The sequence below is a fragment of the Sinohyriopsis cumingii genome, chromosome 4, assembly GCF_028554795.1.
Source record: "Sinohyriopsis cumingii isolate HCF-2022 chromosome 4, ASM2855479v2, whole genome shotgun sequence".
NCBI classification, from domain to species: Eukaryota; Metazoa; Mollusca; class Bivalvia; order Unionida; family Unionidae; genus Sinohyriopsis; species Sinohyriopsis cumingii.
In genome coordinates, this window is record NC_142964.1 from 91259223 (window position 1) to 91280734 (window position 21512).

Below are 21512 nucleotides of genomic sequence, written 5' to 3' on the forward strand. Positions count from 1 at the left end.
AGTGTGTAAAATGTTTATTATCATTTTGGGGAAGAGTTCACGTATGAATTTTAATATAATACGATCATGATGTAGCTTCTGAAATTTAACAATATCACCAGGTTCTTGAAGTCTTATGCCAAAATAAACATAATCAGAAATGTTACTTATTATTGGTCGATGATTAAAGCCAGTAAGTCATCCTTGTGATTGTCTTCAATTAATTCTGTATATGTCTTCAATTAATTCTGTATACAGTCATTCCTCAAACAATAGCCAACATGTGTTTCTTCTTTAACTTCATACACAATGAAATAGACAATGCAAAGGTTGATAAAAGATTCTCACAATTTAATAAACATCAAAAAACAAAAGCTGCCAACATGTTTGCTGGGCTTGGCGGTGTTATTAGACACAATCAGTTGACCAGTAAATAATGTCCACTTTATTAGCTGGAAATTGAAAGGGTATGAAATTGTACATGCGTTCAGCTTTAAATGTTTTATAAAAGTGACACGTGACCATTGCAGGCCTACTGCACTTAGTTCTCCGATTTTACATGTGTATGGAGTTTACTTATGAACTCGTTATTAATTTCCTTTTTTTTATAAAAATATTTTACTGTTATGGAAAAGCAAGTTCACCAACACACTAATCGTTCTCTGCACTTTGCGCAATGATTAGTATAGTAGTTTTCACATGTTTCTTTTGATATTCACAAAATCTGAAGTAAAAGTTGTATGCATGCTGAAAGCATGTGTTGATTGGTGATTATTCTTGCTGTACTTGTTCAAACGAATAGGCGTACAAGCATTAATTATTGGAAATTTGCGATGGATAAATGTACACGGAAATGCATATGAGAAAATTGTAGCAGTATGAAATTTTTACAGACACTGTTCGTAGACCATGGAACGTAATGAACAGTACATGTGCTTCGTCTTTCTTAATCTGATTTTGCTGTTCATTTTTCCCATTGAATTCAGACACATAATGATGTGTGACAAAATTATTTAATAGTTTAAATATTTATATGCAGTTTTTGCAATGGAATTACATACGTTATGGATTAATTTCAAGCCTCGACGGTACAATATCAGATGGCAAATAAACGCTGTTGATACTCTTTTCATGCTGTATATTAGACGTTGAATTCAGGCACAATGATGTGGGGAAAAATTATTGAATATTGTAAATCTGTGTGCAATTTTTCAATGGAATTACATGCATTATAGATAGCTGAATCCCACGACGGCACGATAGTAAACAGTGTTGATACCCTATTCATCATATACATTAGACATGAAAACACATATATGTGCCAATATGTTGTTCTCTGAAGAAAAAAAAATACTGTAAAAACCCCACAATAACGCGACTCCAATATAATGTGATCCAATTTTTAGACCCCAATTATTGCGTTATAGCGGGGTTCCACTGTACTTCATAAGTCAGCTTAGCGAAATGATTGGCAAAGTTATGTAAGCCAGGTTAGCACTATCAGGCCCACTTAGGGATGTACTGGCAGCCAAAATTTCAACTTAGAAATTCTGTGTGGATTTTATAACCAATAGATAGATCTTTAAAAAAACTAAAAGAACAAAAAAAAAAAGATTATATGTCTACCTCGTCTGGTTCAAAAGTTATGGGTAAAAATATTATTTATAAAATGCCGAGATTTTCTTCAAATTTGTCAAATTGCATAAATGGCCAAATTAAGTAGTTGTTATTATTGAAACTAATTGCATTCTATACAGAGACTTTGCTGAATTTTTTAGGGAACTCAATTCTCTGAAATAACAATGTAGCAGACCCCCCAAATTAACGATCTTCACTAAACTGGTCAATGGCAAATACAGCCGCAAATATTAAAAATTCAATATCTTGGCCATTTATTTATCAATTTTTAAAATTTAAGGTGTATAGTGTTCAGATTGCTGTAATCTATCTAATGATTCTATATTCAGAGGATTTAAAACAATTTTTAAAAAAAAATCTCCCTACCCCTCTGGGCAGAACTCGCATGACGTCAACATACAACCACACAAAAAGTAAAATCTGCACAACTAATATCAAAATGTCATGTCTGTTTGGAAAATCCCCAGTCAGCTTTGCATAATATCAAAATCTCAATAAAACAAATACAGCAGGAAAACTTTAAGAAATAACAAAACATCTGATTCAGAAATCAATTCTAAATTTGCTCCTGCAGCAGCTCTCAGTGCATGATGTATCTCCTTCTGCAAATTTGTATGCCTAAAATCATCTTGACATGAGGCTGAGCAAATCTTTTTAAAGTTCTTTAATTTGATCAGAAGTGACAGGAAATTAACTTTTAAGCTGATGGACTGGATCAAAAACTTGTAGGTGATGACATCTTGCTCTTGATGCTCAAGGGCTATTTTTCTCCTTTGCCCTTTTCAACCACCTAGACATACGGTGGAAGTCTTCATTCTCTGTAAAAGTGCAAAACAGCACAGTTAATAATTTATAAGACTTGTATCAGTGCAAGATTTGGGAAACTGAAATTTTTTCTTCCACAGTTTGAAACTTAAACATTGTAAAAAAATTATCAAAATTTTAAGTTATTTATTTTTTTTTTTTTTTTTTTTTTTTTTTTTTGTATATTCTAGATTGAGATCTTCAGGTCATAGAATTTTAATTGTTTTAACTTTCTGAGCACATTTTGTTTTGTTTTGCTTTACCAAAATATGTTTTGATATATTTATACATAATACCAAATCATGACATTTATTGGGAGGATGGAAACGTGTTTTTTTATTTATTTATGTAGCAAAGAAACAGACAGACAAACAGAGATTAGTTACTATTGATGTATGATAATAGTATAAAAGTGTTGATTTCCCAGAGAGACCAACTAAAAATAACAATGAAACTTCGACCAAGAAAAATATTTTGATGAAAACAACAGAAAGAAGAGATACATCGTAAGAGAGAAACCAACTTCCGGTTTATAAACGTCCAATAACTGTGAGGAAATGAGCAAAAAAACAAGCAAAATATTTATGAACAGAATGATTAATTATTCACTCATTTTACTAATTCATCGAATCAGTATAGATAGTTGTTACTTATTAAAATTAAATCACTCTTGCAGTCTCTGAATGCAAGATAGGTTAACACACGGTAAATGTGAACTTCCTGTCGCAGTATACACACATTTTATCGAAGAGCATTTTATTTAATCCATTAAAATAAAAATAAAAGAAATGCATAAAAATATTCATAAATGTTTGGAAAAGCAAGAAAAACAATACTTACCAATGTGCTTTGCAATTTCTCACAAACGAGACCAAAATATGGACCACTTGTCGATGAGAAGTCAGCCATTTCATTCGGAATCACCTCGCAGTGTGTGACTCGAGACATTTGAATATGACCTTGCAGTTTACAAGCTTGCGATTGGCTGCCTTTAATGAGATCTCAAAGCCATGCATATCATTAAATTCAGCGAAAATTAGGCTTTCCAGCACATATAGGTATCATATTTTAATGTTTAAAAAAATGGCCATGATATTTAGCCGGAAAAATGAACCTATTTTTTTAATCCTTACCAAGAAAATTTAATTTATACATATATATTTCAAACTTATATGAAAATAAAGGCCGTTCCCTGCTCTATAATGTGGTGCTATTTTTAGGTGTTGACCCGGTGACTTTGGAGTTTAAATGGAATTTCCCTAGCGAATGCAATATTTCTTGCTTTCACTGCGAGGCGTTCAGCTGACCGAATCGTGCCCAACAGTGAAACTGTGGCTTTTTTAGATGAAAATTACTGTTCATTCACTTATTTTTATCAACAAACCAAACAAACAGTTAAAAAGAGCAAGAAATGAACTTTATTTCAGCATAAATTGTAATATTGGTGGTTCATCTAACAATGACAATATAGCTGGTATTAGATGATCATTTTTACGGAGCTGTCGAAAGTGCTACATGTCTTAAGGGAGGCTGCCAGTACATAACTTAGGTATCTTCAGATTAGATTTTGTGCAAACTTGGAATATGGGCTTATTATAGTGAGTTCTTGGACAGGTTCATAATAAGCAAGATGCATTGATAATAATCACGTGAGCATGCATATGATTGGCTTAGCTTGTTTCCACTCTTGACTGATATATTTCTCAGCAGATCTTAATCAAATCAGAGTTGGTTTTGTAAGCTTACATCATCAGTGGCATCCACTCATATTAATGTGGTGATCTTGCATCTATTTACCATGCTTGTAAACACTAGAGGCTATATTTCTGATCAAATTGTGATGCTATTTATGTAACCCTACATTATCAAAATCTGGGATGACTTGTATTACAGATATAATCCAGACATTAATCATTGAAACCAAAGTCTGTGTATTATTTTATTAAAAATTTAACTTTAAAATGCAATATATGTAGGTCAGAAACGTATGGGACAATGCTATGTTGTGGAATTCGTGAGATGCGCTTTAAAGCCTAAGCTGTTTTGTGACTTTACACATATTTGCGAAAATATGGGAAAAGACCTCAAATCAGATACTATTTATTTGCCTAAAATTACTACAAGTACACAGACAAATAAATAAACCATAATTTTGCGATTCTATCAGTGGAGTGTTGTAATGAAGCTATATTATAGTGAGTGATTAAATTACAAAAACCTCTCCATCTAAAAATAGATGCACTCACGTCTGTGTTGATTCTGTAGCAAAGAAGGGACTAACTTTAAATGGTGTGACTCCTATTTTTACCAAAATGGGAGTCCTGGACTCCTAGCTTTAAAATCATATATATATATATATATATATATATATATATATATATATATATATATATATATATATATATATATATATAAAAAATGTGATAGGGTCCAGTTAAGGTATTGCCACTACCTGTCAAGGTAGTACCAATAACAAGAGATAGAGATGCATTGTGTTTGAGCCCATCACACAAATTTGTCTTGGCAAATGGTTTCTTGGAAGTTTTGATGGCAGTCAGTTCATAATTTATTGTCGTTCAGTATCACTCTAAATAGAAGCTGGCAAGTGAATGGAATTATATATAAAAAAATGAATTCCAAGGATGCATCATTAGCAACTGTCTGGCTATTAGGGCTGTCAAAAACCATGGAAAACTTCACCCGGGTACCCTTTGCGCCATTTAACGGGTAACCGGGTACCCATTAGAACATGAAAAACATGTCCAACCCTAGTTACCCCATTGTCAGATTTTCACAAACGTGGATTGTTGTAGGGTGATGAAACTCATGAGTAAGTGATGTGTTAACACGCGTAGTCTACATACAATGTATTAGTATTAATTTTGAACAGTGAAGCCGTTTGCACAGCCCAGCATGCAGCAGCTGTTTAGTAGTGGGCCGCTGATGCATAACGAGTGGTCCTACTCCTAAATATAGATGGAGCTGCAACTCGGACCAGCATACATGATATTTTGATGGTGTTGTCGACAAATTATTTTTGTGAACAGGTACTCGTCATTAATTTTCAGTGCCTGGGTTTTTCACTACGGTCGGGTACCCGGTTATCCAGGTTTCATAGTAGAATTAGTAAAATTAGTCAGGGAACCAGACTAACTTTACAGCAGCACCTCTGACGCATTAAACTGAACCTATTTGTTCATGCAAAGCATCTGCATGATCAAACTGTTGATTATATATAAAAAAAAAATTTAAAAATGGCATGCAGCAAGCGATGCATGTTTAAGACGAAAGGGAAAGTAAGCTTCTTGAAAAGAGTTAATAATTAACACAGAAGAATGAAAAGGAATATTCAAATTCTTGTGAATAAAAGCTGGAAGGGACACAATTACGTTTATTGGACATCGCATGCCAATTTGAGTATGACCCGTGGTGGGAGATATCGTTGATTGCCATCATCACATGATATGGAATAAGAATTTCCAATAATTATGTCAAGCTGAGAGGTAGCAACAAGCCATTGAACTACATAGGGTTTGGAAATAGAATTTGTGCGACTATACTAGTGGTAAATAAAGTCTACTCACACTTTACAAACTTTTCATTTGCCATAATATTTATCTTCATTGGATGTTTTGAATACCGAACTTTTAATTACATTTTCCAGTTGTACAATAGCAGTTTATGAATTTTTTGTTATATTTTATACCTTACTGAAAACTGGTCAAACTTACAGAGAAACAAATCAACTGCCTTACTGAGACGGACTCGTCAGGGTTGGCAGGTCTGTAATAGGACTTCTAGAACCTAACAATTGATTTGAAGACCTTCTAATTTTGAAACGATAATAATAATATAATAATATTAATAATAATAATAATAATTCGTGATAAAATAAGGTGCCCTTTTCATCATTGGATGCACATTTAAAGTATCCTTTTTGGAAGGCGATTGTCATACCCTTGTTAGATGCTGTTAAAAATTAGAACTTTTGCCATTATTGCATGCTAATGTGATTTCCCCAATAGCAATGAAGAAATAGTTTGTTGATGAAAAATGACTTCATTTATTTCTGCGCAAGGTTAGACAGGTCATATATAGTAAGGGCAGTCAGAACTTTGCAAAGCAGGTGGCATTAGATTGAGATCGGCAATCAGTTTTTTTTTTTTTTTGTACATATGGAAGAGAGACAGAATTCACATTACTCTGGGAAATGTGTTACCATTTATAAACAAATAAACTGATGAGTATATAGATATGAGGTGGTCTAATAAATGCTTTTCTATTTGCAAAGGCCTTGAAGAAAGACAATGTTAGGAAACAGAAGATTAATTACCATCTGAGCAAACCTAAACAATTTATGCAGATATATTGTATTTTAATTGCCAAAGGAGTATTACAAAGTAATTAAACCTTTGTGTTAAATTAGATATATATCTGCTTTAAAATGTTGTCATTCATTAGCTGTCATTTGTCCCCCGCCCCCATCCATCATGTCCCCACCCAATCAATTTCACCTGCTTTGAGATATGTGCGGGACCTTCCATTCATAACAAAATTCTGGCAGCATCTCAGATATCGGGGGGAGGGGGTTCAATCAAGATGCCACATTCCACAAACCCTTGTGCTCTACAGCTTCTTTTATACCAAGTATGAAACCTTTTTTTTTGTTTTTTGCCTGAGCAGTTTTATTTTAAATTAGTTCATCCCACAAGTTAAGTGATAGGGAAGAGAAAATTAAGGGGTAACTTGATGGCCATTTGAGAAAACATTATCCACAGATTAAATTTTCTATAACCTTCAAAATATTATAGAATCTGTCATGAACCTTGAAACATTTCCCTTATGCATCAATGGCAGGATTACCATGATTTTTTAACTGCAGTTTGATAGCTCATCATCAGCGTCTGTGTTATCAACAACAAGTAGTGCTACAGTGACCACGAGTTCAGCGGCAGGCACCACATCTTCGACAGCCTCCTCGCAAGCATCAACAACAGTTACAAGTAGCAGCGTGACCAAAGTTTCTACTCTTTCCACAAACAGTAAGTGCCCTCTTGAGTAATCTCTGCAGATCAGAATTCAAAATTGTATTTATTATAACCGCTCATGATGAGTGGTTGTATATTGGATTAAATTTGCCTGTCCATTCATGTACCATTTTTGTCTGAGCTGCCACTCCTATATTACTACAGATATTGTCATCAATCTTGCTCATTGGTGTATCACATACATGCCAACCATTACACTTTTGGCGTAATCATTACACCTTTTTTCACTAAATTGCGCCTTACGTGTAACTGTTCAGATTACACGTTTTTGGTATATCCCCGTCAAAAAAAAAAAGTAATCATTTGTTTTCTCATTTTTATTAACATCCCATTATTCACACAGACCGTATTCTAGAACAGACGGTTTCTGTGTAACTAGGACATAGGAGTACGCTTGTCTGAAGACTTGCATGCACTTTCCTAACAGTATTATGTTCTATTTGTAGCAGTTGCCCTATTTCCAAAAAGTATGCTGATTTCAATTTTTTTTTATCTCGGTTTCTATGTATAGCAGCTGTATGGCTTAGTTAGGAGAGAATAGACTGGTTTTCTAACTTTTAATATTTGCTCGCAGATTCTTTGTTCTAATTCATATCTGGTACAAAACCAGTCTGTAGGTATTTGGCAAAAATTCATCAGATTTATTCTAGTCGATGCGTGTGTTAGCAGCAAAAATATTTTTAAAACAATTTCACAGATGGATTAGGAAAAGACGAAAAACCAATTCAGAGATGAATACATGAATTACACAAAGCAACGTTCCATTCTAGGGCAGCTTCACTACCCTTGCAGGCTGCATGCAGAGGATTTTAATATTGGTCATGGTGTGTAAAACAAAGAAAACTTGAATTAGCTCATTTTACTAACTCCAGTACTAAGGTAATTTCTTATTTACAGCAGAACTAAATTGTGAACATGAATTTTATAAATGCAGAGGCGTTATCTGCTGAGTTCTTTATAGAACACGGACTACCCCTAGCGGTAGAAGACTACATTGGTCCTTTGTTTAAATGAATGTTTCCCAATTCCAAAATTACAGAAAATATGCATGTGCAAGAACAAAATCATCTAATATTGCTAGGTGTCTAGCAGAAGATACTTCACTTAAAATTGCAGAAGCCATGAAAATTGGTCCGTTTAGTACTGTAACAGGAGTAGTGATTATGACAAAAAGTTGTACTCAGTCTGTGTAAGAGACTTTGACAACGGAAAGGGCAGAGTGCTCTTCTTTCATTACCAGAATTAACACTAGATTCCACTGGAGAAAACAGGTTTTTTTTTTTATTTGCTTGATAATGCTTTGAATAAACAAAAGTTGGCAGAACTGTATGGGGTTTTCAGCTGATACTGCATCAGTGATGACTGGAATTCATAAAGAAGTTGCAGTCTATATTTCGAAAAATGTCTCCATCATTGTACGTATCAGGTTGTCTCTGTCATATGATGCACCATGCTGCAAAAATAGCTACTGATAAATTAGAAGGAGAACTCCAGAAGGATCAAATTGGCACAATGTACTTCATGCAGACGGAGTTAATTTTTTTCATCTTATTTCCCAGCTAAAAGACTCAATACCATATTTACCGTATATGTTGGGACACCATAAATTAAATTTAAAAGTAATTTTTTGTGCACAGTATGTTCTGGGTCACATTTTTTTTCTAGTCATAAGTTGTGGGACACGTTTTAAATCATTCGAAAATTACATGTCGGAAATTGCACTCCTGCTGAAATTTTATTTTAAAAAATATAAAACTGTGTACTTGAGATAAAACTCTTTAATCCACTGCAGCAGCATCTCATCAACACAACCCTTCTCCTGCACACATACAATCTATTCTTTTGGTACATAAATACTTTTTTTAGCTTTCTCATACTGTGAAAAATTGGTAGAGGCAACACACCACCTGAAGTGGAAACTGCAAGGACAAAAGTCAGATTTTTTCAAATCTGCACTAGTCTTGCTAATTCACACTTTTGACACCCATCTTATTGTCAGTCCATCCAGGAATGCGATCAAAGTATACTAGAGTTTCATCCATGTTAATGATCATATTGTCAGCGAAATGATCTGTTTCTCTTCTAGATTTAACAAATTCATCACATGATTTTATTTTCTCCAAATCTTCTGGATGATGCTGGGTCATCGATGTTCACGCACGAAGCACTGTATTATGTAACTTTAAAAACTGTTCCATTGTTTCACTTTATTTTCAAAATTTTCCTGAATAGTGGTGAAAAGGAACCAAAGTTAGTTTCCATATATTGGCCATCTTTGTATATTCAAAGCTAAAAAATAAAAAAATCGGCACACTTAAAAGAATCTATAGTAGGCTTCCGAGGTCAGCTTGCTTTGTAATAAAATAACCTTTGTATTGATAACCTTTTAAAAAAGATTCGGCTTCCGAGTCCAAAGTCAGCTTCCGACGTCGGCTTGCTTTGTAATAAAAATAACCTTTGTCTTTGATGTCCTGTCAGTTCAAAGAAGAAGTTTAATGTTGGCTGCCAGTTGTGTTTATTTACCACCAGGGCTTCTATGTTCTTGGCATCTGTAGTAATAATACAAAGGTGCAGTGGTGTCTGCGGGTAAATAGTAATGATAATTTTGTAACCCGCGCCGGCGAAAAGATTGTCACTTGAACTCAAGTGAATGTGTTTTAAAATAATGATTTTTATTTGCGAGATACTGTCATACAGTAGACCTGGATATAAATTAATCTTGGCTATTTTGCACCCAACACTGTGCCATGCATGAATGGCAGTTGTCTTCAATATATCGGTTGATTATTTCCCTCTCGTTTGCGAAATCGTTTGCTTCTCTTCTGGCCTTCATGAATTCATCACATAATTTTATTTTCTCCAAATATTGCTGGGTCATAGACATCTGTGCACAAAGCACTATATTGTGTCACTTTAAAATTTGCTCCATTGTTTCAATTTATTTTCAAAATTCCCGTGAATACAGTTGAAAATGAACCCAAGTTTACTTCCATATCTCGGCCGTCTTTGTTCACCACCAGGGTTTCTGTGTGCTTGGCTTATGTGGTTACAATTAATACAAAGGATCATTGATGTCTGGGTAAATGGTAAGGATAATTCTGTAACCCGAGCTGGTGAAAAGATTGTCACTTGCACTCAAGTGAATGTGTTTCAAATGATGATTTTTATTTGTGACATACTGTCATACAGTAGACCTAGATATAATTCAATCTTGATTATTTTCCACCCAACACCGTGTCATGCGTGTATGGCGTCTTCAAGATATTGGTTGACTAAATTCCTCTTGTTTACGATTTTGTTGGCTCCAGTTTTCAGTCGGATAACATGTTCACACCTTTGAGCACAACCACACACAATTGTTTCTCAATGTTCATGTCAATGAACAACGTAGTGTGTGGTATCAGACATAATTGATACACACTACAGTATGGAAGCCTACGCCACTTACACGGATTTTGTGGAAATATTTTATTCTTTAATGCTCATGTTGAAAAAAGGAATAAATGATAACACAAGGTTAGTTTCTTTGTTTTTATTATCAATTAAGCGTTTTATTTATCTATTTTATTGCAACGTGCGGGGGTGGGGATGGGGGCAAGCACAAATGCAATACAAATTTATTTCATTTCTTAAGTCTTCAGACATATAACCAAAGTGAAAAAATGTTTCACTGTAACTTCTGGGACAGGAAAAAAAATAATTATTTTATCGTGTCCCAACATATGCGGTAAATACGGTAACTGTAAGATATAAATTTCCTCCTCTTTGTCAGGTTATGAGAAGAATATTGGTTCTTTACCATTCTATGCTGACTGTGAGAGATTGTTCATTATTGTTAACAAAAATGAAACTGAATTCTGATCCAGGCTCTATAACCCAGCACTTTGTGCTCTACTGGTGTATGCAAAACATTCATAGTCTCAGCTGGTACAAAGTGTTTTGAAATGCAGTATGAGAGTCTGTTGAGTTTTAAAGCTCAAAGTGCTGTATATGAAAACTTGAAGCATTAATTGATGTTAAAAGTCCAGAGGGATAAATAAATCATTTTGTACATATGCTCATTGAATTTTTATCATGTTAAATGTAGATTACTCTTTTTCTGCTCGGATTACTCTTTTTGTCCACTTGGATTACACTTTTTCCTCACCAGGGGTTGGCATGTATGCTATCATGAAGAGCTCTAGATAAAAATTTGATTAATCAGATATACCTCTGGTAGCTTGGTGACCAAACTAAACATGGTATGTTTGATTATATGGTCCAATTTGATTTTGTATTCTCATAATGATCTGGTATGTTTTGTAGCAAATTGCAAGATAACAATAAAATTTTTTCAATAAAAAGTTTAAAATTATAGTCGATGTAGTAAACTGTATAAGATAGACATGAAACCTAACAATGGGGGTAGAGTTTTAAAAGTAAACAAGACTCAGGGTTTTAAAAGATGTGCAATTGACAGATTACACTGTGTATAGTGGACAGCTTTCCTTTTACACATCATCATTACATGATAACAGTAGTGTGTGTAGATGGATTCACATGCAAAAACAATAAGAGAAATTTTTTTAACCAATTCCTAGGTGATACTGCAATGATATTAAAGACTTAAGATCACATTATTTATTACTAAAGATATCATGTGAAATAGATTTGGATAATTTATAATGAAAGATACTGAAGCTGTAAATACCTAAGCAAGAAGCAAAAGTGCAGGTTGAACATAAATAAGTTGGTGTAACATTTATGTCTGTAATCAATTACAGATATTAACATATTAGGCAGTAGTACACCAATATACATCCGAGGTAAACAATCAGTTGATAAAAAAAATGTTTTGAGAGAATTCAGTTAATATACAATACAATGTTGGACTTAACAATTTTTCTTGTATTATATTTTTTGTCTAAATATATTGTAAATGAGGCAGCTAGATTTAGTACTGCTTGTATATGGCAGCTTCCTCTGAAGCAACAGACCTAGCCTGAACATAGAATGTGTCAACTCAATGTCAGGTCACTCTTGTTCAGAGGAAACACCAGGTGTACACTGTCAACACTGTTCCCACTGTTTACTTATTTCATATATCAGGTGCTATGAGTATCATTATCACTTTGTTTTACGAAATTCAGGCATAATGTTAAATAAAAACTGAAATAACTTAATTAGAATAGCATATATTTGGCCATTATCACTTCTTGAATTAAAAACTTAGTTTCATGACTACATTCTGTGGACACTGTCAACAATTTTCATCTAAAACATGTTCATTCATGGAAACTGTCAGTTATTGAACTTACATAACCTGTTGCTGTGTGTCATGGGTTCAGCTAGATGCAAGAAGGAATCTCGTATGAGTGTCTCACATCATGTATACCTGCAATTCTCAACGACAAACAGTACACATGTTTAAGAAAACAAATCATCCACCTCGGATGCGGGTTTGAACTCGAGTGGAATCATACCAAAGACTTACAAAAATGGTACTAGCAGGGATGGTCCTGGCGTTTAAGAAGCTGTCGCAAAAAAAATCGCCAACCTCAATATTTTGTCGCCAATTTTCAAAAAGTGTCGCCAAAGCAAGTAGTGTACATTTTTCCAAGTGTTAAGTCTATTAATGTAACAGGCAATGAAAATTACAAAAGATGGGTTAGTTAATACTTTAATTACAACAAGCATTAACAAAATGTTACAAAGTGTTACATGAAGATCCGTCGCGATTTTAGGGCTGCCCACTTGTTGAATGCAGTTTCAAAGTCTAATTTTTCACATCTGTACATGCTGATTCTCATTAAATTCTCGAGGGATGAGATGCAGAGCTTATTTCTGATGTCAGTTTTTATGAGGTTCATCATACGGAATCCACGTTCACAGTCTACAGTGCTGACAGGTGACACTAGTAGTCTCTCAGCAGCACACACCCCCTTCCCCACCCCATGGCTAGCTTCACAAAGCTTGTAGCGAATTGCTTCCTAACTCCCAAGAATGATCACTGAATGCTGTATAAATTTTCTCGACAAGAAAAATAGGATCTCCATTCCCACGAATGAAATGTACACGAGTCAACACCTGGCAATACTGGACCGTATATATATATAAGCATAAATTCACACCCAATTTAGTGATTCTTTCACTCCTGTATTTTGAGAAATAAATAATTATTATTAATTATTATTATTAATTATGCAAAACTGTTATTTTTTTTTTTTTTTGCTATTTCTTGTTGCAGAGTTTAAGTCTCTGCAGCCGTAACACGGGACTGATGGCAAAAGGAAAAGATCAATGAGTAAAATGCTGCACTGGCGACAGATGTAATTGTGATTGAGATTTTTTTCCATTTGCTTTGTATTTATACACAGTAGTCGGTACTTCAAAGGTTATCAGTTTTCTATGAAGGTTCAGCAAAACTATTGTATTGGTATATGTATAAAAAAAACCAGAAGGATTAGCCATACAATTAATTGTATCTGTTCTATTCGCGTCTTCAGAAGTCGGTCAGTTGTAGGTATAGTGCGGTAGCATGATCGACTGTAACACAGCATACAGTCCTCAGCCCAGATGTCAGCATAAGCAGATTATGATGTAACAATGCACTGTAAAGATGGGGTTGTCAATAAGAAGAAAGGATCGTTTGTGTAACAGATTGATTCCAATGCATTGCTTAGTCAAGTTTGTGGCTTCCTTTCGTTCTGCCTTTTAATTTATCCAGTCCAAATCCATGATTGTATGTACAAGTTAAATAACCAAAAAGTATGTCGCCCAAAAAATCGCCAGATGGGATATTTTTGTCGCCAGTAAGGAAAAAAAATCGCAATTTGCGACATTGGCGAAGCCCAGGACAATCCCTGTACTAGCAGCTACCTCGCTTGGAGTTCAGTATTAAGAGGTTAGTGTTTAGACTGGTTGGCCTGGTGTCTGGATAATGTGACTTGGGGGCATTATGACGCTTTATGTCTGCAGCATGATGCCTCAGTGCTTGACTTAACTATAAACTGTCACTGCATACATCGTAGTGATAGGACTGAAAAATTTGTTAAAGTGACATTAAAAATCCGACACAGACACACACACATGATTAACCCTGCACCTAATAGTCACGTAACAGTTGATATACAGGTGAGTAGTTCTCCAGAATTGGCGACTTCTATGATGGACTGATGTCAAAAATTGAAATTATGATATTGTTGTTGAATTTATGTTTATTAGAAGGCCCATTGCACATACAATCTCACATAGAAACAGAAAATCAGTGAGTGAATTCATTTTCACATACTTGCGACTTGAAGAAAATGGGTGCTAGCGTTTCATGTGTGACATAAAGTACCTTGAACTTACAAAGCAAGACCACAGTTTAAGAACTTTGCTATAAATTCAGATAGTACAAATAGAAAGATTGAAAAGCAAAATTGTCAAAATCTGTGTTGACCCTTTCATATGATTGTCAAAAAATTGTCACACTAACACACAGGACGTTAGTGTTCAGCATTTATGATAGAGCCTTATTTGGAGGAAAAGATGTTACTGTTTCCCATGTAATTTGTTGTGTGTGTGAATCATATTTTGAATATGTGAATGATATGAAGTTTTCCTATGTTTAGCCATATTCAGTATGGTGGATGATGTCACAGTGTTACATGTGACAGGCAGACTAAATGAAGGTGACAGAAAAGCACATAACTGTGTAATTTCAATTTTTTTTCAAACTTAGTGGAAGACTCTACTGGCCATCTGTGCCATGTCAAGATGGCCAACAATGGCAGCATGTACAATCCAGGCATCATCCTCTTTGTCAGGGAAATAATATTTCCCATCCTTCTGGCAGAGGTACCACACTTCAAGATCATCTTCCTGGACTTGAAGCACCTGCAATACGCAGCACAAGCTATTATAAGCTTTTAAAATTAATTACAATTGCTGCATATAAAATATTTTCCTAAGAGCTTTACCATCACTTTAAAGCATATAAAGTGCCTATATCCACGTATAACAACTAGCCTACTTTTCCGACCAACTATCTATTTAGACATCAGTTTTGAGAACATGTGTACAAGTTATTATAACACAATTTTAAAAAAGTGTAATTAAAATTGTGCTGATGATGTTTTTCCATAGACGATTGGTCGGTCACACAGATTTTTGTGCAGATGATGTTTTTCCGTAGATGATGGGTCAGTCGCACAGATTTTCATCATTATACAGACTTGTTGAAATAAAGGCAAAGAAAGGGCTCTTCATACTTATAACAGCTCCCTATTCCTTCCTGATGGTTTTGTGACCCTGATGGACTGAGACACTGACCAAAAGAAACTGACCAGCTCTGAAATAATGAAATTTTTAAGGAAACGGTTGAACCCTTTACCTCATAGAGCAGAGTTACCCAGTGCAGCGTGCTATAAACAGACAACCTGTTACCTATTCGACTCCATACACATTGGCCTGCCTGTGAACTGTTAAGCAATGTAGTGTATGTTACGTTTAACAGCAATTTTAACCATTTTACATTTTTGGTACACATCTATTATGTGTGGAAAAATTTAAGAGTAAAGTCCAATTGTTATAGCTGTGTAATTATTTTTCATGGAAGAATTTTTTATGTGCTTTAAAATCTTGAGAGAACTCAAGTGAGTGAGACCGCATGACCAACTGTAGCTGCCATTTCTCATATTCTAAATTTACAAGTTTTTTATCCACGTCTACATCACTAAGTCATCTGAATTTGATAATTATAAAACCTAATTGCTGCCTACATCAATATCAGAGCCTTTACCGAAGTTATTGAATCTTTCATAGATGTGATTCTAATCGTGAAAACATCATCAATACTAAATGAAATCCATGACCTCCATTTTGGAGAGTGGAGATTACGAACCATGTACTTTAAATATCAGATATCGGCTAGAGCATAAACAGTGACCACGTGATCTGACATAATTGTCATTCGCAGAAATGAATGTAGTATTTAATAGGGGGTTTTCCCCGAAGGTGGCGATACGAAATGGTTGATGTTTACAGCAGACGTCAAAAGGCCCTTCCATGTGAATGAGTAGAGATGTCAAAAGGCACTTCCATGCAAAGGAGTAGAGGCGTCCAAAGGCGCTTGCATGAGGTAAAAACTACTGGCAATAAATAAGTTAGAAAAAATGCTCAATATCTAAAGTGTTTTTCTGTTGGTACACCAATATCCTCTTTCCCATATGAGGCATCAACAAAACTTGTCTTCCCATTGTACTGTGAGGAACATCCATCTGAGAAATGAATTATCTTGTGAATTGTAGTCCTCCGGATTGTAGCTCACGCATGGCAATCATCTGGAAATGTTGAACAGCATATGTGTCGTGCTGCAGGTCATCTGATTTGAAGATCAGAGATTCTGTGATGGTGTCATGATGTTGTGCGGTACAGTAGTCCCCCTCTTGAACGGCCCTCCTGAACAGTGGCCACCCGCTCCTTACGGCCAGAATCCGTTGGCACCGACGAGTTTGTGTTCAAAAGTACCCCTCGCGAAAGGCCATCCGGCTAACGCGACCAGCGGCCAGCATATTAGTGCAAAATTATAAAATTTACCCCTCATAAGCGGCCACATTTTATATGAATATGTATCCAGAACCAGTATTTTATTCATAACGTGTGTTAAGTAATCCGATTTCTGTTTCCCGATGTCATGTTTTCGTTACTGAAAGAAGTGTTGAGTAAAGTACATTTACCAATAAGGTTAATATTATATCATTTACGCCTCATGAGAAGCCATTTATTCCATAAAAACTGAGAAAGACTAAAATTTTAATCCATACAAAAGGGTACGTACAAGTAATCCAGTTAGCCTTACTGCTGTGTTATCATAAGATGTCTGGTTTAGTCACTCTGATAATTGTTAAGATTACAATTATCAAACAGTAGTAACAGCTGAGAAGTGGCAGTATCGATGTACAATACCCAAGTCAGCAGGAAAATGGTTTAATAGCCTTTATGGCTTCCCTTAGTAAGATGCTGGGCTTGTTCAGTTTGGTAATCAGTGGATATTACTACTGACAATAATTGTCAAAATTACGAATCTAGCGGCCGCGAGGTCAAATCTGCATGATGTTAATGGCACATATCGAAGCCGTTTTGGCTTCTCTCACTTAGTTTCAAGAAATGTATAAAAACAGTAGGGTACCAGACTGCTACTAACGAATCACGTGACAAGATCACTTCCTTTAAAAACACACGGCAATTTGTTTAGATGCATACAAAATTGTTTTATCAGTACTGTAGTTGGCAACATGAATAACTTACTGCAAAAGGATCAACATGTCATCGAGGAAAATACAAATTCTCAGTTTAGAGGAGAACGTGAAAGTAATTCAACTGACGGGGGGGGGGTGCGTCGAGGATCCTTGCATAAAACTAACGTCGGGAAGACTAAGATAAACAATATCGTGAAAGATAACGAAACAATTCTGCAGAAGTGGAAAGGTGAAATGGACGGAGAAAGGAAGATTGTTTGAGCCAGGAGACGTTTGTATCCTGATTTGAAAGACAAGAAAAAGCAAAAAGTTTGTCAGTTGAATTGGGATGTGGCGACTTTACCGCAAGTAACGGATGATTGCACAGATTTCAAGTGCGACACAATATCAAGTGTTCTGTCATTAGCGGCGAATCAGCTGATGTTAATAATGAAGTTGTCGAAGGTTGGGACAAAAGACTAAACGATATATGCAGGGGATATGACAGCAAGGATATTTTTAATGTGACGAGACTGGTTTGTTTTTTTAGACTGTTACCAACAAAGTGACAGATGATGTGATTTGTAACATAATTATAAAGACAGTTTTAAAACTATATCAATGGTTATTCATAGCATTCTTTTGAAAATGATGACAAAGTTTGTTTTACATTTATTTCACATCATGCATGTGACTTTTTAATTAAAATATTAAATATTTAAAATTAAATGTACTTGTGACTTTTTTCATATGTATTTACTATTCGCATTTGTCATCCCCCTCTAGAAAGGCCACCGGCATTATAAGGCCACTTCCCTGCTGCATTAGGGGTGGCCTTATAAGAGGGGGACTACTGTAATGGGCAATCACTGGATGAATTGTTACTTGTTGGCGAGTCCATCTGAGCCGCTTGTGCCTCATTATGGTAGAAACACCCAAAATTTTCTGCAAAATCTTTACATTGTAGCAGCGAGAGTTTTGTGGAAGATTTTCTTTTAAGGTGGCAAAAGCTTTATGTTGCCAATCCGCATTTATTAGGTGGCATGAAAAGGAAAGGAGTTCTTCCTCCAGTTCTGAAAGAACTTGGTCCATTGTGCCCTGCATTGTAGCAAGTTGCCATTTACATACTGATTTGTTGATTCCAGTATGGTCCCTTATGTTTTCTTTGACAAGTGCCCACTTTCTCCACTTTACTATAGCACCTGTATGCATTTCTGTTGCTGGCTAGCTTAGATCTGACTATTTTAACTCCACAGTTGGAACATTTTCTGTCTATGCAGCTCTTACGACCTTGAATATGTATTTCCTTGTCACACAAGGTCAGATCACTCATGGCAACATTTGAAGGCAGCATGAGGCAATGGAGTCCCTTTGCTGCCAGAAAGTTGTTGAAGGCATCCCTCTTCATTGTGATATTTGCACAGTATTCAGAGCAGCAAGTGTTCATTTGGTCCATCTGACTCCTTTCATCTCCTTGGGTAGACATTTTGCAGATCTTGAAAATGATATCTCTATCTTTGTCTCCTCCACAAACTGCCTGTATGACTCTTTTAATGTTTTTTCCATATATCTTCTTGGAGCATGGGTCTTCTTGCTCACAGATGCTGGAGAGGGATCACATCTGGAAATGTCACCTCGTTTGAAAAAGTCAACAACTTTCTGGACTGTTTCCTTTGGCATAGCACTGTTTGACATCTTGCGCTCAAATTCGGACACTTTTTATCTAGTGGAAACTGAGACCACACTTCTTTCATATGTAGTTGATGCTTAATCCTTTGTTCTCCTTAAACAAAATATTTGCCAAGGCAGCTCGTTTGACATTGGGAGCAGACATCTTAAACTTCTTCACTTGTTGTTAGCTCCCACTAAGTTCATCCAGGACTGCAGTTGAAAAAGCAATTTCACGTCTTGCAGATCTTGGAAGTATGTTTTATAACTGAAGAGCCTGTTTTTTGCATGGAGAAGTAAACTGCACTGTTTCGACAACTGCTTCTGTCGCTTCTGAAAACAGCTGAGGATCTTTGGACAGTTGCCTTATTAACTTCAGAGTCTCCTTTGATTTTAATGATGGTGTGCTGGCTGGAGACTTTTTAGAATGAGTACACTTTTCTGTTGAGGATGGTTCCAACATCTCTACCTGTTCTAAAGCCATTTTTTTTTTTAGCTTCTGCCTGCTGAAGTTTGTTCCTAGTGATCCACCCTCTTTTATGCGGTCGCTGTGCTAATCCAGCCCTATATCTCTGTTGCCTGAGCCTGTCTTTCTCTCTTCTTTCTTCTACACATGCTCTCATCTGGGGCTTTGGATTCTTGTGTTTTTTTCCATTCAGCTACCCTAATCCTTGTTTTCTCTCTTTCAAGCTCCTTTTGTTCAAGTGTCAGACTTGCCTTGTACTTTTTCAGATACTGTCTCCTCCCGGTAAGCATTGTATCGAAGGGGATCTTCTTTTAAATGTTGCCTGTACCTTCGATTCCTTTTTGTTCCAGTTGACAACTAGGGTTCCTTTGCAGATTCACATGTTGTTGAACTTGGTTCAATTTGTATCGGCTCAGGAAGCTTTCTTTTTTCAGCAAGTCTATCTGATGTCCTGATCATGTTAATAAATATCCTGAAACTGGCAGTATATTAAATGTGACATTTTTTATTTAAAAAAATACAAATTATGCACTTAGTGACTTTTGGTCAGTTTATTTACGTCTATGTCAATTCCACTTCCAAGTCCTTTTCAACATTTAGTATCATTTCAAAATTCCATTTATAGAAATTCCTTTTATTGATGAAATTGCAAGAGATTTTTTTAGAATAATTTACTGTTTCAGGAACAAAATATAAGCACATGACAATGAAAGACTAACAAGTATTTTATAAAAATTACAAATATTACAATGCTGTTTCATTGCACTGAACATATCACCAATCTTGTACAAGAGTTTATTATGTGATTCAGAATTACTTGAATATGAAATGGGGGCAACCAATACTGAATCAGAAATGACCAAGTTTGCGTAAAAACATGCAACTACTGGGATGCTAAGTAGAAATTTCAGACTGTTGCCAATGACTATAGTCCAAAGTTGTCTCAAGTAATACATGTGACATCAGCCTCAGTAAATCCAACAGATAATAAAATAAACAAAGAATAAACAGTACAGTGATCAATTGTATAAACAGAACTTAAATGTTCATGCTGATCTGTCAATTTTAACAGTATTGAGAAACATTAGCAGCTGTACTAGCTGCATCCATCCTGTCCATTACATGTGACAACCATTGTACAAGAATACCGCCGTCACGTGTAACAGATGAGACTGATAACCGGGAAAAATAAAGTCCTAAAACATATATTAAGCCTTGATATTCAGATCATTATTTATAAAAGAAGTGTGAAAAATGACTGTATTTGAATTTTATACATGTACTATATACAGTCTTTACTAATGTTCTTGTTAGATGTGACAAGATTTCAAAAACAAATTTGTTGGTCACAGTAACAAACAGGATGTTTTCACGAACAAATGCAATTTTTCCTTTAAAAAACATCGACTGACTCAGTATTTGACTGAAAAACAGCAGTGTCGGAACTGATTCTAAATTCGATAAAATTAAAACGAAAAAAAGGCAATACTGTGTTGGTAGACAATTTTGACCATCTCATTCCATTACAAGCAACATTCATAAAACCAGGCAATACCAAATTTCACAGAGTATATACAAAGGCAGATGATGGTAATTTAGCTGTAAAGTGTCGTTTGTTTATATAAGAAACATCCTAAATTAATATTTTACTTTACCTCAAATCAAGAAGAAAACTCCAAAAGCTGATTTTTGTATAAATTACTGAGT

At 35.3% G+C, this 21512-nt stretch overlaps 1 protein-coding gene across 2 annotated transcripts in view; it reads left to right on the forward strand.

The window, feature by feature from the left end:
• Positions 1-21512, forward strand: part of LOC149801664 (uncharacterized) — a 136776-nt gene that overhangs the window by 66989 nt on the left and 48275 nt on the right. For both annotated transcript variants that reach the window (XM_089955940.1, XM_089955941.1), the window contains exon 16: positions 7304-7463. In XM_089955940.1, coding sequence (XP_089812066.1) covers positions 7304-7463 — 160 coding nt within the window. The remainder of the gene's footprint in view (positions 1-7303; positions 7464-21512) is intronic.